The sequence below is a fragment of the Glycine soja genome, chromosome 8 (assembly GCF_004193775.1).
Source record: "Glycine soja cultivar W05 chromosome 8, ASM419377v2, whole genome shotgun sequence".
NCBI lineage: Eukaryota > Viridiplantae > Streptophyta > Magnoliopsida > Fabales > Fabaceae > Glycine > Glycine soja.
The window spans coordinates 9,036,565-9,061,795 of NC_041009.1; the positions used below are offsets into that span (position 1 = coordinate 9,036,565).

Genomic DNA, 25,231 nt, shown 5'->3' on the forward strand with positions numbered 1-25,231 from the left:
TTTTGACATTGAGAAATTCCAGTAACACATTTATTTATTCTGTAACACATTTTCTGAACATATTTTATATATATATATATATATATATATATATATATATATATATATATATATATATATATTCACCATTTAGTTGCAGATAGATGAAAGGAGAGAAAAAAAAATCACATAAACCCCAAAAAATTATTCCTCTTAAAGTGAAGAGAATAAATTTTGCTTAAAAACAATTTTATCCATCTGCCTATTTATTATTATATATTTAAAGGATATAAAACCCATTTAAAATAATTATATATTTTTCTCTTTTTTTCAACCAAACAAATTAAAACAAAGGTTAATTCATGCATGTTTCTTCCATTTCTCTACATCCTCTCTTAATTATCTCTTCTTCTTTCTTTTCCTTCCATTTTCTCCCATTTATTTTTCTAGAAATGTCAAACAAAACATAAAAGGAATTGACAATTTCACATGCATGCTTGAAAAGGCACGACGTGCTTCATATATGAAAACAAACTAGTTACAGTATACTACTGAGACGTGACCTCGTTCCGTACTCTTGTGTTCTTTTCTTTTCTTCTTTTTATCTTTGTTTTCTTTTTATTTTTCTTTCGCTTGCCAAGTGAGAAAGTGATATTCAAAGTACAGAACAGAAACAATTTCCTTCTCCTGCTATTAGTATTATTTAGTCTTTTCTTTTCTTCATATCTTCCGTGAAAAATAATTTTCTTTTAAATATGTTGAAGACTAGATAGAACTCTTTTTAGAGTCTCTTTAGAAAAAAAAATAGTATTCCTGAAAAGAGAATTGCCAGAGTATAATATTTCATTTCATGAAAATTTCTAACTGATGAGTTTCTACAATTGTTTTAGATATACATAATCACATTTAAATTTAATATCACAATAATAATTAAGCTTCCAGCTTTTGAAAAGATATACTTATGTCTGTGTTTTTTTTAACGAGAGATACACCATTGGCTGACACATTAAAGTGAACTTCATTCAGTTTTAGATTTCTTTTGCCTTTATATATATATATATATATGTTTCCAAATTGCTACACAATCTGACTTATTCTGGAAAATTTTCACTACCTTCATGTATCATACGACAGAGTTGCTTTTATATAAGCTTATCATCAAATTGCTAACCCCCTGGTCCCGAATAAAGTAGATGCACAAAGATAAGATCAGCTGCCTGGTCATATCATAATTTTAAGTGCTGAGTTCAATCACCTCTATCTTAAAGTTGAAAGTGGGCACTGCTACATTGTTGAATCCAATGACTGAAAAAAAAGGTTTCATGCACAAACACAAATTAATCTGAATTCTATAATTGGAAGGCATATGTAATAACCATCAACTATATTAATTTTTTTCACATTAAATTTTGAGCCACTGAACATGACTCCGGATTTATTGCACTCTCATCATCTCAAAGTCTCGATGGTTTGAGGAAACTAATATAGTAAACAGTAGAGTAATCAACTTTTGCGTTCAGGAAATTCCATATTGTAAATTAGTTGAGGATTCACTATTTTTCCTTTTTAAATGTTTCTATCAACGAACGATATATATTAGTAATTAGGGAGTGGTAAATTTTGCATTTAGTGGGCAAGGTGGTAATTTTAGTACATGATCTTCGAAACAGCTGTTGCACGTTTCACTTTTGACACAGCGAACTTCTACATTTGTCCAAATCAAGGATGTTTTGATCAGGCCAGGATACAAGAAATAAGTTAAAATAGATGTAAGCAACTTGAGTGCAGTCGTGCAGATTTTGTTTTAAGATTCTAATATATGTAAAAATAGAACATGATTGTCCATGGATATATAATTAGCCTGCATGTGATAAATTGATAATGATTTATTTTATTTTGGGGGGCGATAATAAGATAATGGCATTAAACTCTGTTATTTGTAACTGCAGCCCAAAATTAACACCAGACACTTATGAATGGAAGTGGTGAACAAGGAAAAATTGAATACAAACAATACATGTAATATGTTTAATGGGAAGTGTTACTAGTACATAACGTCGGTCTCATATAATTTAAGATAAACTACTATAGATTAAAAGGAGAGGGGGTTGAAATTTAAGTCAACAATCAATGATAATTACATGAACAAGTTTTATAAGTTAAAGATTTATAATATGTTAATAATCAAACAAATATTTAGAATATATTATCAACATACTTTTGAACAAAAAATTCACAAACATAAATCAGTAAACTCATTTTCCTTTTTATCGAACTTAAGTTTACAATATTCTTTTAATTTAAATTTATATATACAAACTTTAATCTATATACTTTCTTAGTGGATTGAAATGAGTGATCATATAATGTGGACGACTCTAATGATTATTTGAAATTAATGTATCTTGTCCGGTTGTTCCTTAGACCTCAATTAGTCAGTGCCATATGCTTGGATCCTTCTCCAATTGATCCATTAAGATAGTGTGTCATTTTGAATTGGGGCTTGCTTCCTGTATTCACAAATGGGCCTCTTACGATGGTTTTAATTTGAAGGCCCACACAGCAAACAATGTTGGGTATTCTGTAGCAGAAGTCATTTAATTTAGTTTTTTGTGATATAGTTAGTTCTTGTCCAACTGCTATCACATTTTAACTTTTAAGGTTAAACTATTTATTTGGTCATATAGTTGTTTTAATTTTAAGCTTTAATTTCTATATGAGAAAAATACAAGTTTTAGTATCTAACATGCGTGTAAGTTTTGGTGCTGTTGAGAACATTAATTATTATTTCAATATATCAATTGAAAAGTCTTGTTTCGTTTTTGAAAATTATAAACAGATTTGTATCTTCTTTATCTTTACTGAAAAAAATTGTTGAAGAAATAAATAAAGAACTAAAATTTCATGAAAAACTTAACATAAGGATACATTTGATGAGAGTGCTAATGAATAAAATGAATTTATCTGCATGATCAAGATTAATCTTATAGAATAAAGTATTTCAATTATTTAGTAATCGATCTCTCACAATATTTAATTACCTAGAGCCCAAAAACGAGTCAGTACCAAAGTGCTAGTCTACATTATAAGGAACGATATATTTTAGAGGTTAAAAAATAATTTGATCTTATCGTTTTGAGTAGATCTTAAATTTTAGTTCTTATAAAAAAAATTCTTAGATATTGAGTTTTATATATAATGTTATTTATTTAAATTTAAACTCAGTCTATCAAAAGAGGAGAAAAGAGAATAAACTTAAACATATATAAATGATTGTATTAATACATTACAAAACAATAATTTTTTATATAAAGAATAAAGTCCGCATATATAAATTTTAAAAAAGAAAAACTGAAGAGGAGGGAGGGGTCGTAACTCGTGTGAAGTTTGCCTCCTAAATTCATCCCTGCGAATAACGAGACATCAATATTATATAGAACTATATATTGACAAATCATTCACGAAATATATTAAATAATAGTATAGACTAATATATATCCTAAAAAGTTAATATAAAAATAAAGCTAAATAAGTAAAATATATATAGGAACATATGCCTAGATCATAAAAGTAAAATTCAAAACTAGAAGTATAAGGTTGATATTAAAAAAATACTACACGAACTTACTAAATAGATTCAAATTGTATATAGTTTTAATATAATTAAAAGGAAAGCAGAGACATTAGCAGATCCTCGTATATGCTTACTTGAATATTCTATTAGTCGATGACATTTTGGTCAGCATTCACATTTGCTTTCTTTGTTTAATTAGGCCCATCAAAAAGAGAAAAAGCGAAAGTATGTTAATGTAATCTATGATTTTGTTTTTGTGCCTTAATGACTAGATGATTCTTGGTTGTCGATCGGAATATACGTAGGAATTGTGCCTTTAGAGATAACTTGGGAGTATCATTTTGGTCCCATACACTTTTCATTATCTGACATGGAAACGCATTACGGTTACCATGACATTGTCTTTATCTTCCTAATGTTCCTTCTTCAGTCAAATTTTCTTTTCTCTTTCTTTAAAAAGCACATCAATTGTACCTTGAATTAATATAAGTTGCGGCGGATAAATTATATATACACGTGCAAATTTAAATTTCAATTATGTGTTTTAATTGTTTCTCATTTCATTATTACTCTCTCTTCTCGATGTATAATTGTATATGTAAGGTTTTTGTTATATTAAGAGTTTAATTCATCATAATATATATTTTTTATTTTTATGTATAAAAAAATTAGGATTCTGCTATGGCTTTATAACTACTATTGTAATTTTAACTGTAATGTCAAAATTTTGAGTTTATGCGATTGCAACTGTAATTACAGTCACATTGGTCACATTTATCCAAATATTTTTTTTTGCAATAACAAAAATTGCGATAAAGTTATAATCTCAACTGCAATTTAAAATCTTAGACATCCTCATGAGGTGAGATTACGTTCTTGTGACCTGCTGCTACTTACTGCTAGAAGTTGAAGATTTAGATCTTTCTCTCTTATCATCCATTGCATTTCATGATGATTTTTCATCCTCCCAATTTTTTTCTTTACCCACAGCATCGGATATTTTCTGACTGTGTGAAATTGGAAATTATTTTCTGCAAAGTGTTAATTGCTGAATAGTCTTGCCACGGAAGAATGAGATATCACCCATGCATTCTTCATATACGAATCTTGGCCATTCGTTGTTTCTTTGAAAATAATAGAGAATATATTGATTACTGAATAGTGGGTCCAGTGTATAAGATTGATTCATGGCAAAGTTCTATCAATGTTCTGTAAGTTTCTATGATATTTGTTTATTACTACTTTAATATTATTAACTATTAAATTTCAAATCAAAATTTGAGGAACAATATTCATCCAACAGCACAAAGTAATAATACCACAGGATTCTTCTTTACATGTACGTATATGCACTTAATTACTAGACATTGTTGCATGATTCAATTGTGTTTATTTACAATAAAAAAATTTAATAAATTAATTTATGTATCAAATAAAAATTGACCGAAAGCATAAACATATGGTACCTACACTACACAATAATTTCTCATGGACTTGCATATTGACTCTCAAAGAGTACATAGATATTTCTTTCATACAACTTCTTTTTAATTAGTAGAAGAAAATGGATTCTAGCTACTATGCATCCTATTGAGTTTTTACACACTAATCAACTTTTTTTTATCATATTATATACAAAATATATATCAATTTTATTGATAATTAATTCTTTTAAATTATATTTTTTCTATCCACAAGAAATCCACATTTTACTTGAGAATTTTAATAGTACAGTTTCAGTTAGACCAATTTCATATGTGTTGTTGGTAAACAATCAACCATATTGATTTACATCTTCCTGTAGATGTCAATTTTCTTTTCTGTTATTATATTCGGATACCCCATCTTCGTGATTCAAACCGAATCTCACATTGCACCGCATGTCTCTCTCACTTACCAACTCGTTTTCGATTATTATTTGCTTGCCTAGCCCAAAATTCCTTAGATTTCATTTACACCTAACTTCATACCTCAATTTAGATTTTCTAGTTCTTAATTTCTGTGAAAGCAGGTCCTTGTACCATTATCAATGTTTCACATGTTGCTGAAGAGGATTCTGATCTCAGAAAGATTGTTCTCATGGAGTGTTGGCAGTTCACTGCATGAACGTTGAACAAGGAAGGTTCATAGTATCGATACTGTATAAATCAAACTAAACTTCAATTAACATAGAACAACTGTAAGTTGCTGCAATCACTTCTACAAAAAAACGGAGCTATATATTGCAAAACTAGTCTCTTAGAGGTTGGTAAAATTAATTTTACATAATTGAATGTGATTAAGATCTGTAATTAAATTAATCTGAATCACATATTTGTAAATAAGCCTTAATAAAAATGAAAAGTGCAGTGAAAGTGAAAAATAAGGCGTGAAAGGGCTCCAATATCAATGAGAGACGTTGGAGATTGGTACTCTGTTGATGTTCCTTCACACGTTGGAACCGAGTCAGAATTGACCCTTCTTTACTGTATTTGATGCAAACTAACTTCTATAAAGGCTTCCATTTAAGAAAATGACCCAACAATTGAAAAAATTCAGACAGCCAAATACTATAAAAATGGGGGATAGATTCTAATTTGGCTTATTAAAGTATACACGACAATAATATAAGTTTTAGTATGTCCACGTCCATATTAAATTAAAATGATTTTATAGTAAATCATAAATTATCTTAAGATTGTTTACTTTTATATTTTGATTTCTAGTTAGTTGCATTGTAAAAATCTTTACATTAACCGTCTTTTTTTTAATTACATTAACCGTATATAGAAATTGAACTCTTCTAAAATTAAATCAATTCAATTTCCCCTACTATCTTAGGGTAGGTTTTGTATTTCAATTTTTTCTAAATATCATATCATATAACATTATAACATCATGATAATACTTGCTTTGAACCAAATTATATAAAAAAAAATTATCACATTTTCTGACCACTCATTTTTTAATTGAAAAAAATGAGTTATACAAAATTTTAATAAATTACCTAAAGTTTTATTGTTTTTTTGGTTCAAGGTGCACCATATTTTTTTTTAAACTGCTTTGACCCCATAATCACATTTCACAAGTTTTCTTTTTTTAAAAAAAAAAAAACTGACATTCCATTTTTTTAAGAAGACAAAGAAATTATATGGTCAAAATTCAAATATATAATAACTAATTGTTGAAAATGACTTTAAGTAACTGTACTAGTCAAAAATTCAAATTTATAACAATAGTTGTGATGGCGTTGGGAAAATTGATTATTCTTATAATAATGTCAGTTAAAATATAAAGATTAAAGACTCAAAAAATAGTCAAATATCACCTGCATTTATTTTAATTTTTCCACAGAGCAATATCACAAATAAACTTACTTATTGAATTAAAATATTTAATAAATTATATATTAGGTAAAGTAATTAACAAATACAAAATGACATAAAAACATTTAAATAATTTTTATATGAATTATTTTTTGTTTTGTAGAAAAAATATATTTCTAAATAATTAATTTTATATTTTTTATTAATTTAAACTTTTAAAAATCTGAAATATTTATTTTAAATTAAATGAATAACATATTAATTAAAATAAATAATATTATATGAAAAAATAAAACCAGATATAGTATAACGATATATAGCAGTTAGGGTAATTTACCTTTATTCCTTTATGTATATATTTACTTTTCAATTGAAATAATCAATATTTTGATATTTTCTTAAATTTCGTTAACAATATGTATTGAATTACTAAATATTTAATTTAATCAAACAAGTTTATAAGCTATTTGAATAATGTAAAAGTTAATAATCACCTTGTGTGTTAATCAACTAGCAACACAAAGTTGTTCTAACCTTAGACTAGTGATGTTAAAATTAAAGTTTAGATATATGTTAAATATTAATACGAAAAAAAACATAAGGATATGAATAATTATAATATATATATATATATAAAGAAACTCCTAATTCTTAAGATTCAACTAGCTAGCCTTAACTTTAATAAATTAAACATGTTTACCTGCACACTTTTGTATAATTTTATGGATAAGTTTGAGTCACAAAATTGATTCGTGATTTTTTTTTTAAAATTGTTACTGCCAAACCAAATTGATTCAGAGGTAAAAATGAGGTGAATGGTTTCAAGTTACAAAGATTTGCTATTATGGGTATGGCATCCAAGCTGAGATATTAAATATGTGTTCGTTTATTAAAAATACATTAATGCAATTAAAAATTATTACATTAAATATTAATTTCAATATATTAACTATATGTACGTTAAAACTTTCACCTTTATTCAAACCTTGTAGCAAACTCAACTTAACATTTATCATTAACATCTTTATACCTATCTGAGGCACTTTAATTGGCACTTGGTTACATCAAAAAAAAAAAAAATAGTTGTAAAGTTTAATGGGAACAGTGAAGCAACGGTAACATTTGAGTTCAGTTTTTTGGAAGTTCCTTAAGGGGCAATGTGGGAATATTGAAAAGTTAACGGAACCCTTTGATATATATATAACGTAAATAAATCAAAAGCAGACATAGAAAGATAGCAACTGATAACAAAGTTGAAGAAGAAAAGGCCTTAGTGCTCAGTGCTAGAGAACTTTTTTTTGTTTTCTTCTTTTTTTCTTTTTTCATCTCTTACTTCCATGATTTGTTGTGGGCTTCTCAACATCATACATTGACTCTATCAGTTTCATTCCTGAATCAATTAGTTTCTTCACTTTCACTTTCTAACTGGGAGGATCAAAGTGTGTGTCTTTGTCCTCTTGGTGTTGTTTCTTCTTCTTCTTCAAGTGTGCTTCATAAAGCAGTAGGATTTGGAAGCAACAAAAGAGTTGCAAAGTGGGTAGTGATCATGGCAGCTGTAAAGCCTGAGGAGATAAGCCACCCACCAATGGACCAACTTCAAGGCTTAGAGTATTGTATAGATTCAAACCCATCTTGGGGTATGCAACTGTGCATTACAAGCTTCAATCTTTTCTCAAACTGCATTGTTTGTGCTTTGTTTCCTAGGTATTTATTTTTCACTGTGAGTGATATATATACGTTAAACTGTTAACAGCTGAGACAATAGCTTTGGGTTTCCAGCATTACATTTTGGCCTTGGGAACTGCAGTGATGATCCCTTCATTTCTGGTGCCTGTGATGGGTGGAAGTGATGTAAGCTATTTCTATGTTCAAGTCAAGTCCTTTTAAGGTTTAACTAGTACTTCAGTTTTATTGTTTGTGATTGATACTGATGAAATTCTTTTGATGTATTATTGGCAAATCTATATACCAAGGAAAACTCTTGAAGTTTTGATTGATTGTTTTTGTTTTATGTATTTGATTTTGTCACATACTGAGATTAAGTTGGTGGATCCCACCGAAATGAAGTTTTGGTGGCCCTTGAAATGAAATTGCAAATATACATAGAGGGAGAATTGACATTCATATATTGACTTGGTTTGTTCAGGATGATAAAGTGAGGGTGGTACAAACCCTCCTTTTTGTTGAAGGAATTAATACACTTTTGCAGACTCTCTTTGGAACGAGATTACCAACGGTGGTAGGAGGATCGTATGCGTTCATGGTCCCCGTTATATCTATAATTCGTGATCCTTCTTTTGCAACGATAGAGGACCCACATTTGGTCAGTGCATTTTCCGTAATCTCTCTTTCACGTTTTGTCCTGAATTCAATTGTTATGTTAAAGGTTCATATTAATATTACCACCTATGAATGATGTAAGCATATGAACATTTAATCTTATTCAATATGAACATTTATGGTCCTAACTATAAAAAAAACATTTACAGAGGAGGATCATATGGTCCTAACTATAAATGATGTAAGCATTTATGGTCCTAACCGTAAAATTTTTTTTATAGAGGAGCGATATACTATACTGTATGCATATTAGTACCATATTTATTGTTAAGCATGTTGGCAGGGTGTGGGCTCTACACCTGTTGGTGAAATTTGTCTTCTTTTACTAGCCATTTATTACCGGAAAAAATAACTTGGGACAAAGTTTAGAATAATAATGTGCATGATAAAGTGTACTAAATTATCTTGAATTTGTCATCTCCATTGCTTAAACTAATGCCCTTCCATTCTTCTCCAGAGATTTCTTAGCACAATGAGAGCAGTCCAAGGAGCTCTAATAGTAGCTTCAAGCATACAAATAATTTTGGGATTTAGTCAAATATGGGCTATTTGTTCTAGGTGAGTTTTATTTTATGTAAAATGCAATGTATACTTTAGCATGAAACTTGAATACCGCATTTAATATATATCTAATAATTAATGTCCTTTTCCTTTATATTCAGATTTTTCAGCCCACTTGGAATGGTTCCAGTAATTGCCTTAGTTGGTTTTGGATTATTTGACAGAGGCTTCCTTGTGGTATTACACTAAACCACATGTTGCTAGTACTATTTGTCAGGATATCTTAATTGTGAAATTTAATAGTAATATTTTTCTTGGCTCATATTGTTTAACATATTACTCTGTCCTTTTACAGGTGGGGACTTGCGTTGAAATTGGAATTCCCATGCTAATCCTGTTTATAGCCTTCTCTCAGGTACAAATTAGACGTAACTGTAGTTATCTCACACATTAAAAAATGGTGGTGACATGTTTAAAGATAACAAGTTGAAAATAGTCTTTGAAATTGTCTTACCTTTTTTAAATTTGTTTCACCAGATTAGGTTTGAACTAATAAGCTTAATATGTCAAATACCAAAAAGCCTTGTCACTAACCTATCCTAATTGTGTTGTGTGCAGTACTTGAAAAATTTTCAGATAAGACAAGTACCTATACTAGAGAGATTTGCTCTACTCATATCAACAACAGTGATATGGGCATATGCACATTTGTTAACAGCAAGTGGAGCATACAAGCACCGACCGGACTTAACCCAACATAGTTGCAGGACAGACAGGGCAAACCTCATTTCTTCTGCTCCATGGTTGGTACTACCAAGAGCATCTTTGTAGTTGAATATTTGTAAAACACACACATACTTTTACTGTTAAAAAATAATTACCTACATGAATAAAGCAAAGAATATGTTTGATTTAGTTATTGACTCTTGAACATGTTTGTGGCAGGATAAAGATTCCATACCCTCTTGAGTGGGGTGCTCCTACATTTGATGCTGGCCATGCTTTTGGAATGATGGCTGCTGTGTTAGTCTCATTAGTTGAGGTATTGACACGTGCATAAAATTTTTTACATTATCAACTAATAAAAAAAATTATGGTAGGTGTGATTCCTAAAGTAGTAGTAGTTTTTATAGAAGTCCATAAATGTGTCATACATGATAATTTCTGATCGAATAATAGTATAAAATCGTTTTAAACTAACAGCATGAACATAGACTATTTACTCAAATAAAGAATCACTTTTTTTCAGTCAACCGGGGCATACAAAGCTGCATCACGTCTTGCAAGTGCCACACCACCTCCTGCTCACGTGCTGAGCCGTGGTATCGGTTGGCAGGGAATTGGAATCTTGCTGAATGGCCTTTTCGGAACACTCACTGGTTCTACAGTTTCTGTGTGAGTGTTATTATTCTTCATGAAGTGAACTCATGCTTTTCTTCACTTTTATGGGGCACATATTGACTCTTTTATGACTAAGACAGAGAGAATGTGGGGCTTCTAGGAAGCAATCGTATTGGTAGTAGAAGGGTCATTCAAGTTTCAGCTGGATTTATGATATTCTTCTCAATGTTAGGTGAGCGGACTAACATAAGTGTGTAAATTAATTCCAATTATTTTCATAGTTTTACTTAAAGTTCATAATTTGCTTCTTTCTTCAGGAAAATTTGGAGCTCTATTTGCATCAATACCATTCCCCATGTTTGCTGCTGTGTATTGTGTTTTGTTTGGTATTGTGGGTGAGTACCACCAACTAAACTAACTAACTAACTAAGCCTTTTTATTATATATACTATTTGATTCCTTCTTCTGCCTTGTTATGACAATTGCTAATTTTGTTTTTGCAGCTTCTGTGGGGCTATCATTTTTACAGTTCACTAACATGAACTCAATGAGGAACCTCTTTATTTGTGGCGTTTCCCTCTTCTTAGGTTTGTCCATTCCTGAGTATTTCAGAGAATACACTATCAGGGCCTTTCATGGCCCTGCTCATACTAATGCCGGATGGGTGAGTTCATTGTTTTAAACTTTTATCCTCACATAGTTAACATTAATATTTAAGGACAAAACTTAGATGTAGTTTCAATATATAACATAAATACAACTTTTGAGTCCTCCTATTTTATCCGTTTCTTATTTTAAAATAAAGATATTTAATTTTTCTATTTTAAAAAATCCATAATTTTTTACAATCCCCTCGATTTGCCCAAGCCTTAGTTTGTTTGATACTGTTTGTCAATTAGAATTAGAGTTTCACCTCAATAATTTGTATTATAAGTCAGCAACATATCCTGATTAGAGAATGGTATCAACAATGTTACGAGTTGCATCTAAATTTTGTCTTATGGTTTAACTTAAACTAATTTTTAGGACCTTGACATACGTTAGCCTTCATTGTTTTTTCATGGACATTATAATAATGAAATTAAGTTTCTGTCCTTTGGTTTTGCAGTTCAATGATTTCCTTAATACCATATTCTTTTCTTCCCCAACGGTTGCATTGATTGTTGCTGTGTTTTTGGACAACACTCTTGACTACAAGGATAGTGCCAAAGATAGGGGAATGCCATGGTGGGCAAAGTTTAGAACATTTAAAGGAGATAGCCGAAATGAAGAATTCTACACCCTCCCTTTCAACCTCAACCGCTTCTTCCCTCCATCCTAAGTCTGAAGTGGAAAACCATCATTTCCAAATAAGCTAGAAAAATGTTCTAAACTTATTTGTTAATGTATGTATTTGCAGGAAAATGTTCATTTATTTGTCGTATATTTTATATAGTTGAATTGGGTTAATTTCAATTTTTCATATAATACAAGATAAACTTATTTGTTCATTAATTTTTTTTACATATTTTTCAATTTTTTGAAATTCATTTGCCTATAATCATTTTATAGTGGCTTTTTTAATCGGTATTTTTCCGTTCTTTTCATTTTTTTCACTTTGCATGAAATTGGCAAATTTTATGTGGACCAACATGTTACCTTCCTTTCAAGGCAAGATGGGAGTTATCTATGAGACTTTGCCTTCGCTTAAGGTTTAGTCGAATACACGATTTTATTTTGCAATGCTCTTCAACTGGTTAAATTTTGTTGACCAAAACAAAACATTGATTTAATCCTACAATTTGAACGATTCTTTTTCACATTGAAAATTATACTTACAAATTTAGCGGTGGTCCAAATTTACTAATTTTTTTAAAGGAAAAAAATTACTTTCATCTCTTAAATTAGTCCAAATTAACCCAAAGGGTTGATACAGCAGTGTAAGATCTCGTTGTGTTCACATGAGTGAGAATGATCTATGATCTATTTAGTCGGACACATTAGTGTAAGGTTTCGTTGCGTTCACATGAGTAAGAATGATCTATTTAATTGGAGAATCTGTGTGAACCAACGGCAACATGCACAATGAATTAGTGTGTAACTTAATAGATTGGGGGACACTCGTGATCTCTAGGACAAAATAAATTAATCCAAATTTGTTAAACAATAAGATTCCTAATTAAAAGGAAATAACTCATCTTTATCCCTTATCTTTTTTTCTTCTTTTAGTTTCATTTCTTAGTTTTTATGTTGTTTAATTGAATTGGGTTAGGTTAAGTAAGATATTTCAGTTAGTTTCTAACTTTTTTTATTAGCTGAAACTCATTTGGTTATTTGATGAGTAAGATTTTTTTTAGTAGTTTCTATATATCTTATAGCATTTTTTGAAATATTATTTGAAGAAACATTTTTTAAAGCGTTAGTTTTTAACTTTTTATATTTTCTTTCACTTTTATTCTTAATATTTTTATTCATTTTTCTTGTTCTTTTTTAAATAAATCATGATTTTATAATTTTTATGTCTTTTTACATTTTTTAGTTATTTCATCAGTTAATTTTATCGAAATTTTTAATTTAATAAGTTAATTTTTCAGCTTGTAACCTGCAACTAACTTTTTCGCTAGTTTTATCGAAGATAGTCAATCCAAATTAATAATAATAGTGATGATGATGATAATAATAATCTATAACTATTATAATAACAATTATCTCATTTGGTGCACATATTTATTATTTCCAATTTACTCTCAATTGTTTTTTCATTACTACCTATCCGGAAAAAAAAAAGAAAAAAAATATTATCAATCCCAAAACCTAGACACATATTTAACTGTCTCATTATTTGCCGATAATAATAATAATAATAATAATAATAATAATAATAATAATAATAATAATAATAATAATAATAAATTAATAAACACTTAATGTTATAATTTTAATAAAAGAAATAATTTGTATTCGATGACTATTACTTTCAAGACAACATTAGTTACTAAAGGTTAAACAATATATATAGAGAAAAGAGATTCATTTATTCTATCTTTATCATTTATATATATATATATATATATATATATATATATATATATATATAGTCTTAATAAAATATTTGAAGTGATGGAACATTCTCATATTAAAATGACCTATACTTACAATTTTAAGAATTAAAGATTTACCAAATAAGAAAGATGAAAATAAGGAATGCAAGGGATATAGGTTTTTTCTCTTTTTCTATGTAACAGTATAAAAGGAGTACGTCAAATTACACTGTCTTAATTTTTGTTTTACCTTTTCGGTGAGAAGACTTAAATCTATTTTTCTTTCTACATTTAAAGTCTGAATCTCACTTATTTATTTGACATGGGCTTTTTTAAAGAATTTACCCAACTTTTTTCTGGAAAAAACATCCAACTTGAGAGTTTATTCAAAAAACATTTTTTTGTCATAAAATCATTTTGTAAAAACAAGAATAAAACATAAGAAAGAGCTTCTTCTTAAATTGTGTTTCACAACTTAAAAGAATATCTGTTGCAGATATTTTTGTAAAATTGAAAAGCAGTTAGATACTTAGTTCATCACGGCGGTGGACAGGTACATTACCACCAGTAGCTATAAAGGCCAAGTCTTCAAAATCTCATCTTTTTCTCCACTTTTTTATCCAATCCCATCCCATTAACGTCCTCTTACCTCATGTCAGATCACAACCACGAGGTGCGTGCGTTTTCCCTTTATTTCTGGAATCTTATTGAATTGGTTTATTGTTTCGGTGCTCAGAATGACAGAAACTTGAGTCACACCTGAAGAAAAAGAGCTTCTAATTTTGGTTATTTGAGATATGATAAAGCTACCAAGAGTTATATTAGTTTTGAACTTTTTGTTTATCCATAATTCTTCTTCTTTTATCCTTTTCCCCTCCTCGTGGCTAAGCTAAGGCACTATTAGGGTTCTTTTATGTAGAAAATTTGGTCCTTGAGCTTAAAAGAGAAGACCACTTTAGCTCAGTTTCATCTTGATCCGTTTTTCTTTTAATAAAAGATTGAAATTTAGTTATTTATTTGTGGCCTGGAGAGAAGTTCTGAACTGGGTGTGTAATGATAAAGACTTGTCATGATTTGGTCTTGATTTTTGTTATGATCTTTTGTTTGTTATTTACTAGATTCTGATTGATTTCCATATTGCCCTTTTACTTTAGTTTCTGGTTAATTTATCAACATTCAATGTTGTTTTACTTTACTGCTGGCTGTTACGTTGTTTAAGTAACATAATAGGTTGTGTTTTCCCTCTTTCTTTCAACAATTGTTGGAAGTTTGTCCTAGGAGCTTAGTGATGTTATGTTTCTTGTCTTCAACCTGTTTCATCTGCTTGTTTCCATAATTTCTGTAATCTTATACCGTCCTTATGCTGTCGACCTACCTTTTTCTTTCTTTATGCAACATCTTCTGTGGAGATTAGATTTTGAATAACTGAATTGCAATATGATCTGGTTAGCACTCTGTATCCTGCTGGTCAGTCTCTTTACTGACGAGTGTGTTACTGTGTTTTTTATGGCTATATTTTTCCAACTTTACCTTTCCTGAGACATCAAATGATTTTGAAATGATATGCATAACATTTGAAATTGTAGTATTCCTTATATCTTGTTAATAATTGTGGCAACTTGACAGATATCCACTTCCGCTGATGATGGTAATGATTCTCTGAATGGTCACATCATATCTACTACAGTTGGAGGAAAAAATGGGAAGCCCAAACAGGTATTTTTTTGTGAAACCCATTTTTCCTGTAAACAGCTATTAAGATTTTTTTTTTCAGATACTGAGTTTGTTAAAAATGTAACTTGGATTTTTAAATGTTATGGGATTTAGTTAGAGAGAGGATTTCACCTATGATCCATGCTAAATCTTTGAATATTTTTTTTTTTTTTGATCAGCAAATCTTTGAATATTTAACGTTTATGTTGATGATTCTTTTAGACTAAAAGTTATATAGCAGAACGCATTGTGGGGACTGGGTCATTTGGAATTGTCTTCCTGGTAAGCCAATATTTATATTCATAGCTGTTACCATCTCCCTATATTTTGACACATGCTGATAATTTTTCATCTTAGGCTAAATGCTTGGAAACTGGCGAGCCAGTGGCCATTAAGAAGGTTTTACAGGACAAAAGATATAAAAATCGTGAGCTACAGTTAATGCGCTTGATGGACCATCCAAATGTGATCTCTCTGAAGCATCGTTTCTTTTCCACTACAAGTGCAGATGAACTTTTTCTTAATTTGGTGATGGAATATGTTCCAGAGTCTATGTATCGAGTCTCAAAGTTCTATAGTAATACTAATCAGAGCATGCCACTTATCTATGTAAAACTTTACATGCACCAGGTATGCCTCAAATTTTTTGGTGATTGAGAAGGTTCTGTTTTTATCTTTTCACATTCTGATACGGGCCTGTGGTGCACATATAGATTTTCAGTGGGCTGGCTTATATCCACACTGTTCCTGGAGTTTGCCACAGAGATTTGAAGCCTCAAAATATACTGGTTTGCTTATATGTGCTTGCTGAATGGAAATTATTATTAGGACTTTCTTTCTGAATAGTAGGAACTATTTCCTGCTCTGATGTCATTTTGTGTATTCTCTAGGTTGACCCTCTTACACACCAGGTTAAGATATGTGATTTTGGGAGTGCAAAAGTGCTGGTATGTTGATTTCATTCTCAGTACACACACACACACACACACACACACTTTTTTTTGTGTGCATCATCATATGTGTGTGTCTGTGTGTGTTTCAACATTTTATCTTGTCACATTGTAATTTTTTTATATGGTTTTGTTTTGGTAGACCAGGCAGTTTTGGTTTTTGATATTGCTTTGTTTAGGGCCTTTTGGGTAACCCATCCATTGTTGTGTGTTTTGTAGGTTTCTGTATGATTGATATACATTAAAATTATGTGTTTATGAGGTTTTGCATTGTGACTCCTATTACAATATCCAGGATCATATTTTTCCATGTTTTTCCAACCGATATTTCTTGTTTACTTGGGATTTTTGTGTGATCAGGTCAAAGGAAAAGCTAATATATCACACATATGTTCACTTTTCTATCGGGCACCGGAACTTATGTTTGGTGCCACTGAGTATACTACTTCAATTGATATTTGGTCAGCTGGCTGTGTCCTTGCTGAGCTGCTTTTGGGCCAGGTTTATGTCATTGCTTTTCTTTTATTGTTAAAATGGTGCAAATAGTCTCATTTTCAATAATTATTTAGTTATTTACTGCCTGCATGCTATCTGACACACAAATGGAATTTTTGAAGCCCTTATTTCCTGGCGAAAATGCAGTGGACCAGCTTGTAGAGATTATCAAGGTGCAATTGGTGTTACCACATGTTAGGTTTCTAAGGTCATATCACTCTTTTCATAAGAAATCAGCTCAATAAAATCTGTATTTCAGGTTCTTGGCACACCCGCTCAGGAGGAAGTTTCCTGTACGAATCCAAACTACAATGATTTCAAGTTTCCACAGGTCAGAGCACATCCATGGCTCAAGGGTTGCAATTTTTTTTCTCTCTTCTGCCACTTCTGTTTTTCAGATTATCAAAGTTGAGTGTACAAAAGAATCCCAGACATTCTAAACCTTAAAAATTTTGTGTGTAGATATTCCATGAAAAAATGCCTCCAGAAGCAATAGATCTTGCTTCCCGGCTTCTGCAGTATTCCCCAAGTCTTCGATGTACTGCGGTGAGTGCGATTGCTGCAATTTTGATTTATTTGTCTGTGTGGAACTCATTTAGTCTTTCTTCAACGTGGCCAGTATATTTCTTCTGAATGTTATCGGTTACAGACTGTTACATATATTAACTAGCATAGCAGCTTGAGGAGGATTTTCTTTGTTATGCAGCTAGAAGCATGTGCTCACCCATTCTTTGATGAACTCCGTGAACCCAATGCTCACTTGCCAGATGGTCGTCCATTTCCCCCTCTATTCAACTTAAAACAAGAGGTGAGTGTGGCTGCATCGTCTTCTTAGCTATGAATGAAGGTTACAAAAATCTAAATGCCCTACAATACAATTTTATGAACAAGATTCTTGATAGACAGCTTCATTATGAATATATCCATGATCTGATATTCACTAAGTACCTTGTTTAGGGTCTATTACATGTTTATGTTCTATGTTTACAGTTATCTGGAGCATCTCCAGAACTTATTGATAAGTTGATTCCTGACCATGTGAAGCGGCAGATAGGGCTACAACATGCCCATTTGGCTGGATTTCTGGAACATGATGTTAAGCTCGGCAAATTGTAGTCTAATGGAGATGATTTAAAAGAGGGGTACCATCTTATTGTCTAAATTACAAGTCATTATACCATGGCAGTGTAATTCTGTGCTTGACTAGGACCAAGACTTGGGTTCTGGATTGCTGCAGTTGATCCATCACTCCAGCAAGCATCTATATAGCTTGGGTACTACAAAATTAAAGCCATAGACATACTGGGTATGTACTCGTAACTGGGTACATACCTGTACCTAGTACATGTTGGGTATCCATGGGTGCATACCATACTTATTTTTCAAAAATAAATTAAGTACTGAATATGGGTACACCTTGGTACTCTTTGGGTATGTACGTCCTGTATTTATGGTGGATCATGTATGGTGCTACAATTCCCAAACATCTTCTATCCATTCCATGAAAAGGAAATAGGCTCAACCCTAAGAGTGTGATTTGCTTTTTATACTTACAAATCCTTCGTCTCCTCTCAGGAATTAAGAATTATAATGAAGATGGAAGCAAAAATGTAAGAAGGGCTCGATGTTCTTGAAGTTGTTACTTTTTCTGTCTTGATGAAACCAGGTTTAGAGGTTGCTCTATGAACAAAAAAATAATAAGTTTAACATTGTTAAAGTGAGATATTCATAGTTACGTTTAAGTTTTATCATGTTGATTGTTGAACAATATAATCCTATTACGAGTTGTCTCATTGAACATTTTATTCTCCTTTTATGTTATATATTATACTCTCTTCTTTTTTTTTGTCTTGATCTTGTTTATATAAATTTGTTCCTATACATGTATATTTGTAAAAATTTAAATCAACGTATATGTGGAAGGAGGGTCCCCCAATAGAGGATAAATCTTAATGATGGAGAGTGTTGCTTTTTGGGTTAATTTGGCTTCCTCATGACAAATATGAAATATTTGTGAAATGTAATGTTGTCTGTTTTCTCTTCAGACATTTGTCCCCACTGAGTCTATTATATAAAATTAATCATAAGATATTTTTTAAAAATTTGTTTGTTTATTTTTATAAAATTATTTTTAATTTTTAAACGTAATAATTATTATTTTAATATATTCTTGTTTAATTATTTTTTTCAAATATTAATAAAAAATAATTAAATGAATAGAGGGATAAAAAAATTTAATTTGGAATGATATACAAATAATTGATATATTTAATGTGATTAATTATATTTTTTTTAAAAGAACCAGAATTAGTTATAAAAGTCTTAAGATAAAATATTTTTTTGTTTTTAATTATAAGATCTTATTTAAACATTTATTTATCTTTTTATAAGATTTTTTTTGCTAATTTTTAATTGTATTAATTATTATTATTTTATATATTTTTATTTAATTATTTTTTCAAAATATTAATAAAAAATAATTAAGTGAACTAAAAATAAGAAAAAAATAATTTTAAAATGATAATATAAATAATTAATGCATTTAATACAATTAAGTAAATTAACTAATTTTTTAAATGATATAAACTAGTTAAAAGAATCACATAAGTATAGGAATCGAGAGACTAATACGTTCAGCCTTTCATTCTATTTTACGAATTTTTAATTTTCATGTTACATTGGGGATTTATGCGTAGATTTGTCCTTTTGAGCGTGTCAGTGCACTATTGCTTTTGAACTTTTGAGCTTGTGGACATGATTAACCAGAGTATGTTGTCGGTGATAAATACTATCATCTTAGGTACACATGCCATCCAATAATTGATTGATCTTCTTCAATCAAATATTAGAACTCTGAATATCCTCAGTTATGAAGATTTGTTAGATTATGAATCCATTATTATTTACTAATTTTAGAAAAATAAGTAGCAAGTTAATTCTACTCTAGGCGTCAGGAATTTTCTCTCTCACATGCGGATGTTTGCAATGGTCCGTGCTATTAGTTATGTATTTTTGGTTTATATTTTTATTTTATGTTTTTATTTTTTGAAGATTGTTTTTATTTTTAAAAGATTAAAATTCTGAAAATATATTTATTTAACTTCTTATTTTTTATTTTTAGAAAATAAAAACATTAAAAATTTATGCTTCTTGTCTTTTTATGTTTTTAGATTTACTTAAAATTATATCCTTTATCTATTACATTTTTATTCTACTAAAACATTTAAAATTGAAGTTTATTGTTTCTGCTTTATTTGAGAAAATATTTTTACTAAAATATTTAACCAAATACATTTTTATAATTATTTTCTATTTTCAACGAAAATAAAAACAAAAAACACTCAAACCAAACCCTCCTTTTTTAAGTTTTAAAAGATCTAGATGCTGACATGATGATACAAAATTTTAAAAAAAAAACGAAAATCTAGCTGAGCTATATAATGGTAGAAAGGAATTAGCATTTTACGGTATTACCCCTTCACAAATCACAAGCATTTTGTTGGATCAATGAGGTCTTATTTTCTAATATTACAATTTACAGCTTCAATTTTTTTTTCTAGTGTTTTCCTGCGTCCTATTTTGTTTTTGTGGTCAGCCTCCTATTTTTTTTTTTCTCAGTTTGCTAACTGCTAAGAACAAATATTGTGCGGCCCCATTTTTTTTGTCTTCTATCCCAATGGAACTGTAAGGTCGGTCTCTTTTATGCGCAGATTATATAGTAGCCTTTTTCTTTGTTGAGTAAGAAGAAATTTAGCGGGTTATGAAAAAAAAAAAAAAATATATATATATATATATATATATATATATATATATATATATAATTCTAGCAATTTCTTTAGGTTGTTTCAATATTTTTTTCTTGTAGAGTCAATCCTTGAAAGATTATACATTATTCAGTCATAAAGGAAGATAGTCTATTTTTATTTAAATATGATAGGTCCCAAGGTCACCACCTTAGGCCATGCGGAAATGATTTATGAGGTTTATTAAGGACTTCTTAGTATGTTGAAGGTTCAAGTCCTCCTTCTAACGTCAATTGTTCGAAAAGATCCAAACATAATGGACGGAGCAAATGACTCTGGCATGGTAGTGGCGATTTTTTATGAAGGGGCAAATTAAAAAATCATGCATCAGGTTACATGTGTTTAGCGTGGCTAGCAAGAGCATCAGCTACAAAGTTAGTCTCTCTAAACATGTGCAACACCTTTCAATAGAGGTTTATTAAATTGTATAGTGCAATAAAGGCATCTGAAAGGTCCCCTTAAAAAGGGGTTCATAATATCATATTAAATTTTATAGTGCAGCAAAACATCCAAAAGGTCCCCTTAAAAACTGATTCATAAGAGGGTGGTCTACCCAGCTATATATAAGCATTTATCATGTTCATGAATTACCCGATATGGACTATTCTTAACAAGGTTAATGAACCATATGAGTTATGTGTCAGGCCTAATATACCTCCGGAACATGTTTGGATGTGAACACTTTTTAAAATATTTTTTAATTTACCTTGAGGAAACTTATGACATTAGTTGTAGTGTAATAATATAATTATTAAATAAATATTCAATTAGACTATTTATATAAACGTAGTTTCCTTTTTGATGAATGAGGAATCAAAAATGTAAATTACTTGCATGACCTAATGACCACGTATATGTAAATACAGGGTACTTTCTTCTATATTTGAATAATGAGCAGCATGCCATGTATTCTTGACAAAAAAAGATGCTTTCCTCTACTATGAACTTCTGCCTTAATATGTATGTTTCATTAAGTCAACGAATGATTTCGGTTCCCCAATTCAATTCCACAGAAAATTAAATGAAATTCCGTTATCTGAAGATGGTTGTCAATTTAAGACTAATGCATAGTTCGAATATGGGGTTGGTGGTTGTGATTTGTGAGCATTCATAATTTCATATCAACTTGCAAAGGCCACTGCCAGCACCTGGTTTCAACTTTCAAATCTCAATCAAGCCAATAGCTGCACACGAAAAAGACATATCCACTCTTATCAACATGTACGTAGGTCCCATTTTGCCGCAAAGTAACTGCGAGTTTCATACATCTAGGTAGATACTGTATTCACTAAAGTACACATCAATTAAAAATTCAAAACTATTAAAATAATTTTAAGAAAGACTTTATCATTTCTTAGTTATTATTTTTAAATATTTTTTAATAAATTATACTCAATAGTACGTATACTATTTATCCCGTTTATTGGAGCACCATGATTTAAAACAAACTAAATTAAGGAGAAAATGATTATGATTACTAGATTTCCCCCTGTGCCTTTTTGACTAAGAGGACTGCACTAATAACAAAAACTCCTAATTTTTTTTAAAAAAATAATTATTCGCAAGTATAAGTAGGTCCTCTTGTGTATAGTATATATAAGTATAAATACTGGCAATTTTTTGCAAAGTGGTTAAGGTATTTTTGTTAAAATAGAGATACTTAATTTTGTTCGTTTGCTCAGGAACGGATTTCTTGAAACTAACTTGATTCTTGGCTTCTGCTAATATGCATTTGTTAATGCAAATACCAGTTTATCAAAACCATGTGAGCAAGAAATAGCAAGCTAAAGCCTAAAGGGGGATATGTTCTTTAATTTGTTATTTTCTACCCTTAATACATGGTTTATGTTCCTTTTTAATATTCAAATCATAGTAATCATAACTGACAATTTTTCATGTGATAGTAGAAAAAATATGGTTGCTTCTTAAAAAATTAGTATTTCATCAACTAATTGTACGATGAACACCAATTTAATCATTCTTCTACTTTATTAATTGACTAAATAATGTTGTCAGATATCACATGGTTTCGGTGCTCTAGAACTGTTTTTTTTTTTTTTTTTTTAATACGAAACACACTTCCGGTTTGTTAATAAAAGTGTACTCCTGTATACCAAAACAAAAAGTACTCCTTCTTTAAAAAAAATAAAATAAAAGAGTACTCCTATATATTATCTTTTGATTGTTCCAACTAATATGGTAAAATATTATCGAGAATTGAGCAAATCAATTAATAGTAGACTTTAATTATCTCTTTGTGTAATTCCATTTTGTTTGTCTTAATAGATTTAGGTAAAATATATTTTTTCCTGCTAATGAAAATATTTGAAATTTATTCTTCCAAAATTTTTAGTATATTTTTCATTTTTATAAAATTAAAATATGTTTATTATTTGTCAATAAAATTGGGACATGTGAAATTATATGCAAAGATTTATTACATTAATTATACGTACAAAATGTAAACAAATGTCACACTTATACGTATAACCATATAAAAAGTAATCATTATTAATTCCGATTTATCTAAACATAAAAATAAAGAATGATATATTTTAATTTTGTGAGAATAAAAAATATACTGAAATTTGTTGGGGACAAATTTCAAATATTTTCATATTTAAGATATTTTAACTAGTTAAAAAAACTTATTTAATTGTTTAGTAAACAAGTTTTTTTCAGTAATTTCAAACATTTTAAATGTTATTTGAAATAATATTTTTTTAAATGTAAACTTCTACCTTCTAATTTTTTTATATTTTTTTTTCATTTTTATCCTGTATATCTATTTTCTTAATTTTATTTTTTAAATAAATCATGATTTTTATGTGATTTTTACTTTTTTTAGTTATTTCAATAATTAATTTTATCGATTATTTATAATTTAATAAATTTAATTTTCAGCTTTTAGTTTTCAATGGTTAGTTAACTTTTCATTTTTTAATTAATTTTTTAGTTAAATTTGTCAAACATAAACTAATAAAAACACTAATTAATAAAACTGTATTATAAAAATGCAAAAAATCACTTTTAACTCTAAAAAAGCTTTCAAATAAAGAGTAGCTTGCTTTTATTTTTTTATCCTATCCACACCAAGAAAATCGTACATTTTATGAATGTATTCAATATAAAACTATTCAATATAAAACTAAACATTAGATAATAATTACTCATGTATAAGTATTATAATATTCTTAAATGTAAATATATATTCACAGTGATTGATCCATATATTTTTTTTTATTCGACCAAAGAAATATTCTATAATATTTTCACTGACAAAAAATATTATAAATTTTTTAAAAATACATAATTTTATGAAAAAAAATCATAATACTTAAAGCTTATACAAATTAAAAAGGATAAATGAGTAAAATTAATGCAAAATTATTTTCTCTTTTAATTTTTTTCATTCTTTTATTTAAAAAATTATCTTATTGGAGCAATATGTGAATACCTATTTTTTATGGAAGAAAAAAATGATTATTTAAAATATTAAAGTAAAAAATTTACTTTAATTGTCTCCATAATTACCCATGTGCATCCATCCATGCATATATTTCATTAAAAAAAAATAAACATGCAATTTCTTTTACTTTTAGAGTGTTTAATTAGGTACAGTAGCATGTTATATACGATCACATTTTTATTGTGAAAACGCAAAATGAGGAATCTTTAAACGCACTTAATACAAGATATTTTAAGCACTCCTTGCATCCCTTCAGTTTAAACTGATATTTTTTTAGGTAACTGCCATTAAATTATAATTAATGTTATAAATTGATAAATAAATTCTTTTGATTTCTTTAGTAATTATCCTTTCGTTCAATTTTGTTTACGTTAGTTTTCATAGTTAATTTTATCATAAAATTTATTTATTACCCATAATAATGATAATAATAATAATAGTAATAATAATAATGTTTTTCCTCAAAATAATAATAATAATGTATTGGCATGGATTTGGAAATGTAATTATGCAGAAAGCATGCTACTTTGTAATTGCACTTGGCACATCTTGTGCTTAAGTGTTTTTTAATAAAAATATTGGCCTTTTGCTGTTAAAAAACAAATAATAATAATAATAAGTATTACTCTCATAATTTGCTAAATTTATGAGTGAGCTAATGCATGTCGTAAAAGTAAAAGGGTTTAAGGAAAAAGCATGGAATAAAGACAAAAACCTCAATTTCTTATCCTTTGCTTTACA

General features: G+C 29.1%; 2 protein-coding genes across 2 annotated transcripts; both read left to right on the forward strand.

Moving 5' to 3' along the window:
- The first annotated feature begins 8,090 nt into the window (after positions 1 to 8,090).
- On the forward strand, positions 8,091 to 12,534 carry LOC114422864 (nucleobase-ascorbate transporter 2-like). The gene is made up of 13 exons (XM_028389412.1): positions 8,091 to 8,495; positions 8,612 to 8,709; positions 9,005 to 9,181; positions 9,656 to 9,756; positions 9,861 to 9,936; positions 10,055 to 10,114; positions 10,318 to 10,502; positions 10,645 to 10,741; positions 10,949 to 11,094; positions 11,181 to 11,272; positions 11,358 to 11,435; positions 11,544 to 11,704; positions 12,149 to 12,534. The coding sequence occupies exons 1-13, from the start codon at positions 8,405 to 8,407 to the stop codon at positions 12,359 to 12,361; spliced, it is 1,575 nt and encodes a 524-aa protein (XP_028245213.1). The 5' UTR covers positions 8,091 to 8,404; the 3' UTR covers positions 12,362 to 12,534.
- Positions 12,535 to 14,537: 2,003 nt separating this feature from the next.
- Positions 14,538 to 19,048, forward strand: LOC114421722 (shaggy-related protein kinase eta-like). Its single transcript, XM_028387782.1, has 12 exons — positions 14,538 to 14,733; positions 15,687 to 15,776; positions 15,996 to 16,055; positions 16,131 to 16,403; positions 16,487 to 16,561; positions 16,664 to 16,720; positions 17,084 to 17,224; positions 17,341 to 17,391; positions 17,478 to 17,549; positions 17,681 to 17,764; positions 17,925 to 18,026; positions 18,209 to 19,048. The coding sequence occupies exons 1-12, from the start codon at positions 14,713 to 14,715 to the stop codon at positions 18,332 to 18,334; spliced, it is 1,152 nt and encodes a 383-aa protein (XP_028243583.1). The 5' UTR covers positions 14,538 to 14,712; the 3' UTR covers positions 18,335 to 19,048.
- Positions 19,049 to 25,231: the final 6,183 nt, after the last annotated feature.

Coding starts and splice junctions, on each gene's coding strand:
- LOC114422864 (XM_028389412.1), top strand. CDS start 8,405: ATGGCAGCTGTAAAGCCTGAGGAGATAAGCCACCCACCAATGGACCAA. Junction 10,503..10,644: donor CTCATTTCTTCTGCTCCATG/GTTGGTACTACC, acceptor TGTTTGTGGCAG/GATAAAGATTCCATACCCTC. Junction 11,436..11,543: donor TGTTTTGTTTGGTATTGTGG/GTGAGTACCACC, acceptor TTGTTTTTGCAG/CTTCTGTGGGGCTATCATTT.
- LOC114421722 (XM_028387782.1), top strand. CDS start 14,713: ATGTCAGATCACAACCACGAG. Junction 17,225..17,340: donor CTGAGCTGCTTTTGGGCCAG/GTTTATGTCATT, acceptor GAATTTTTGAAG/CCCTTATTTCCTGGCGAAAA. Junction 17,392..17,477: donor AGCTTGTAGAGATTATCAAG/GTGCAATTGGTG, acceptor TCTGTATTTCAG/GTTCTTGGCACACCCGCTCA.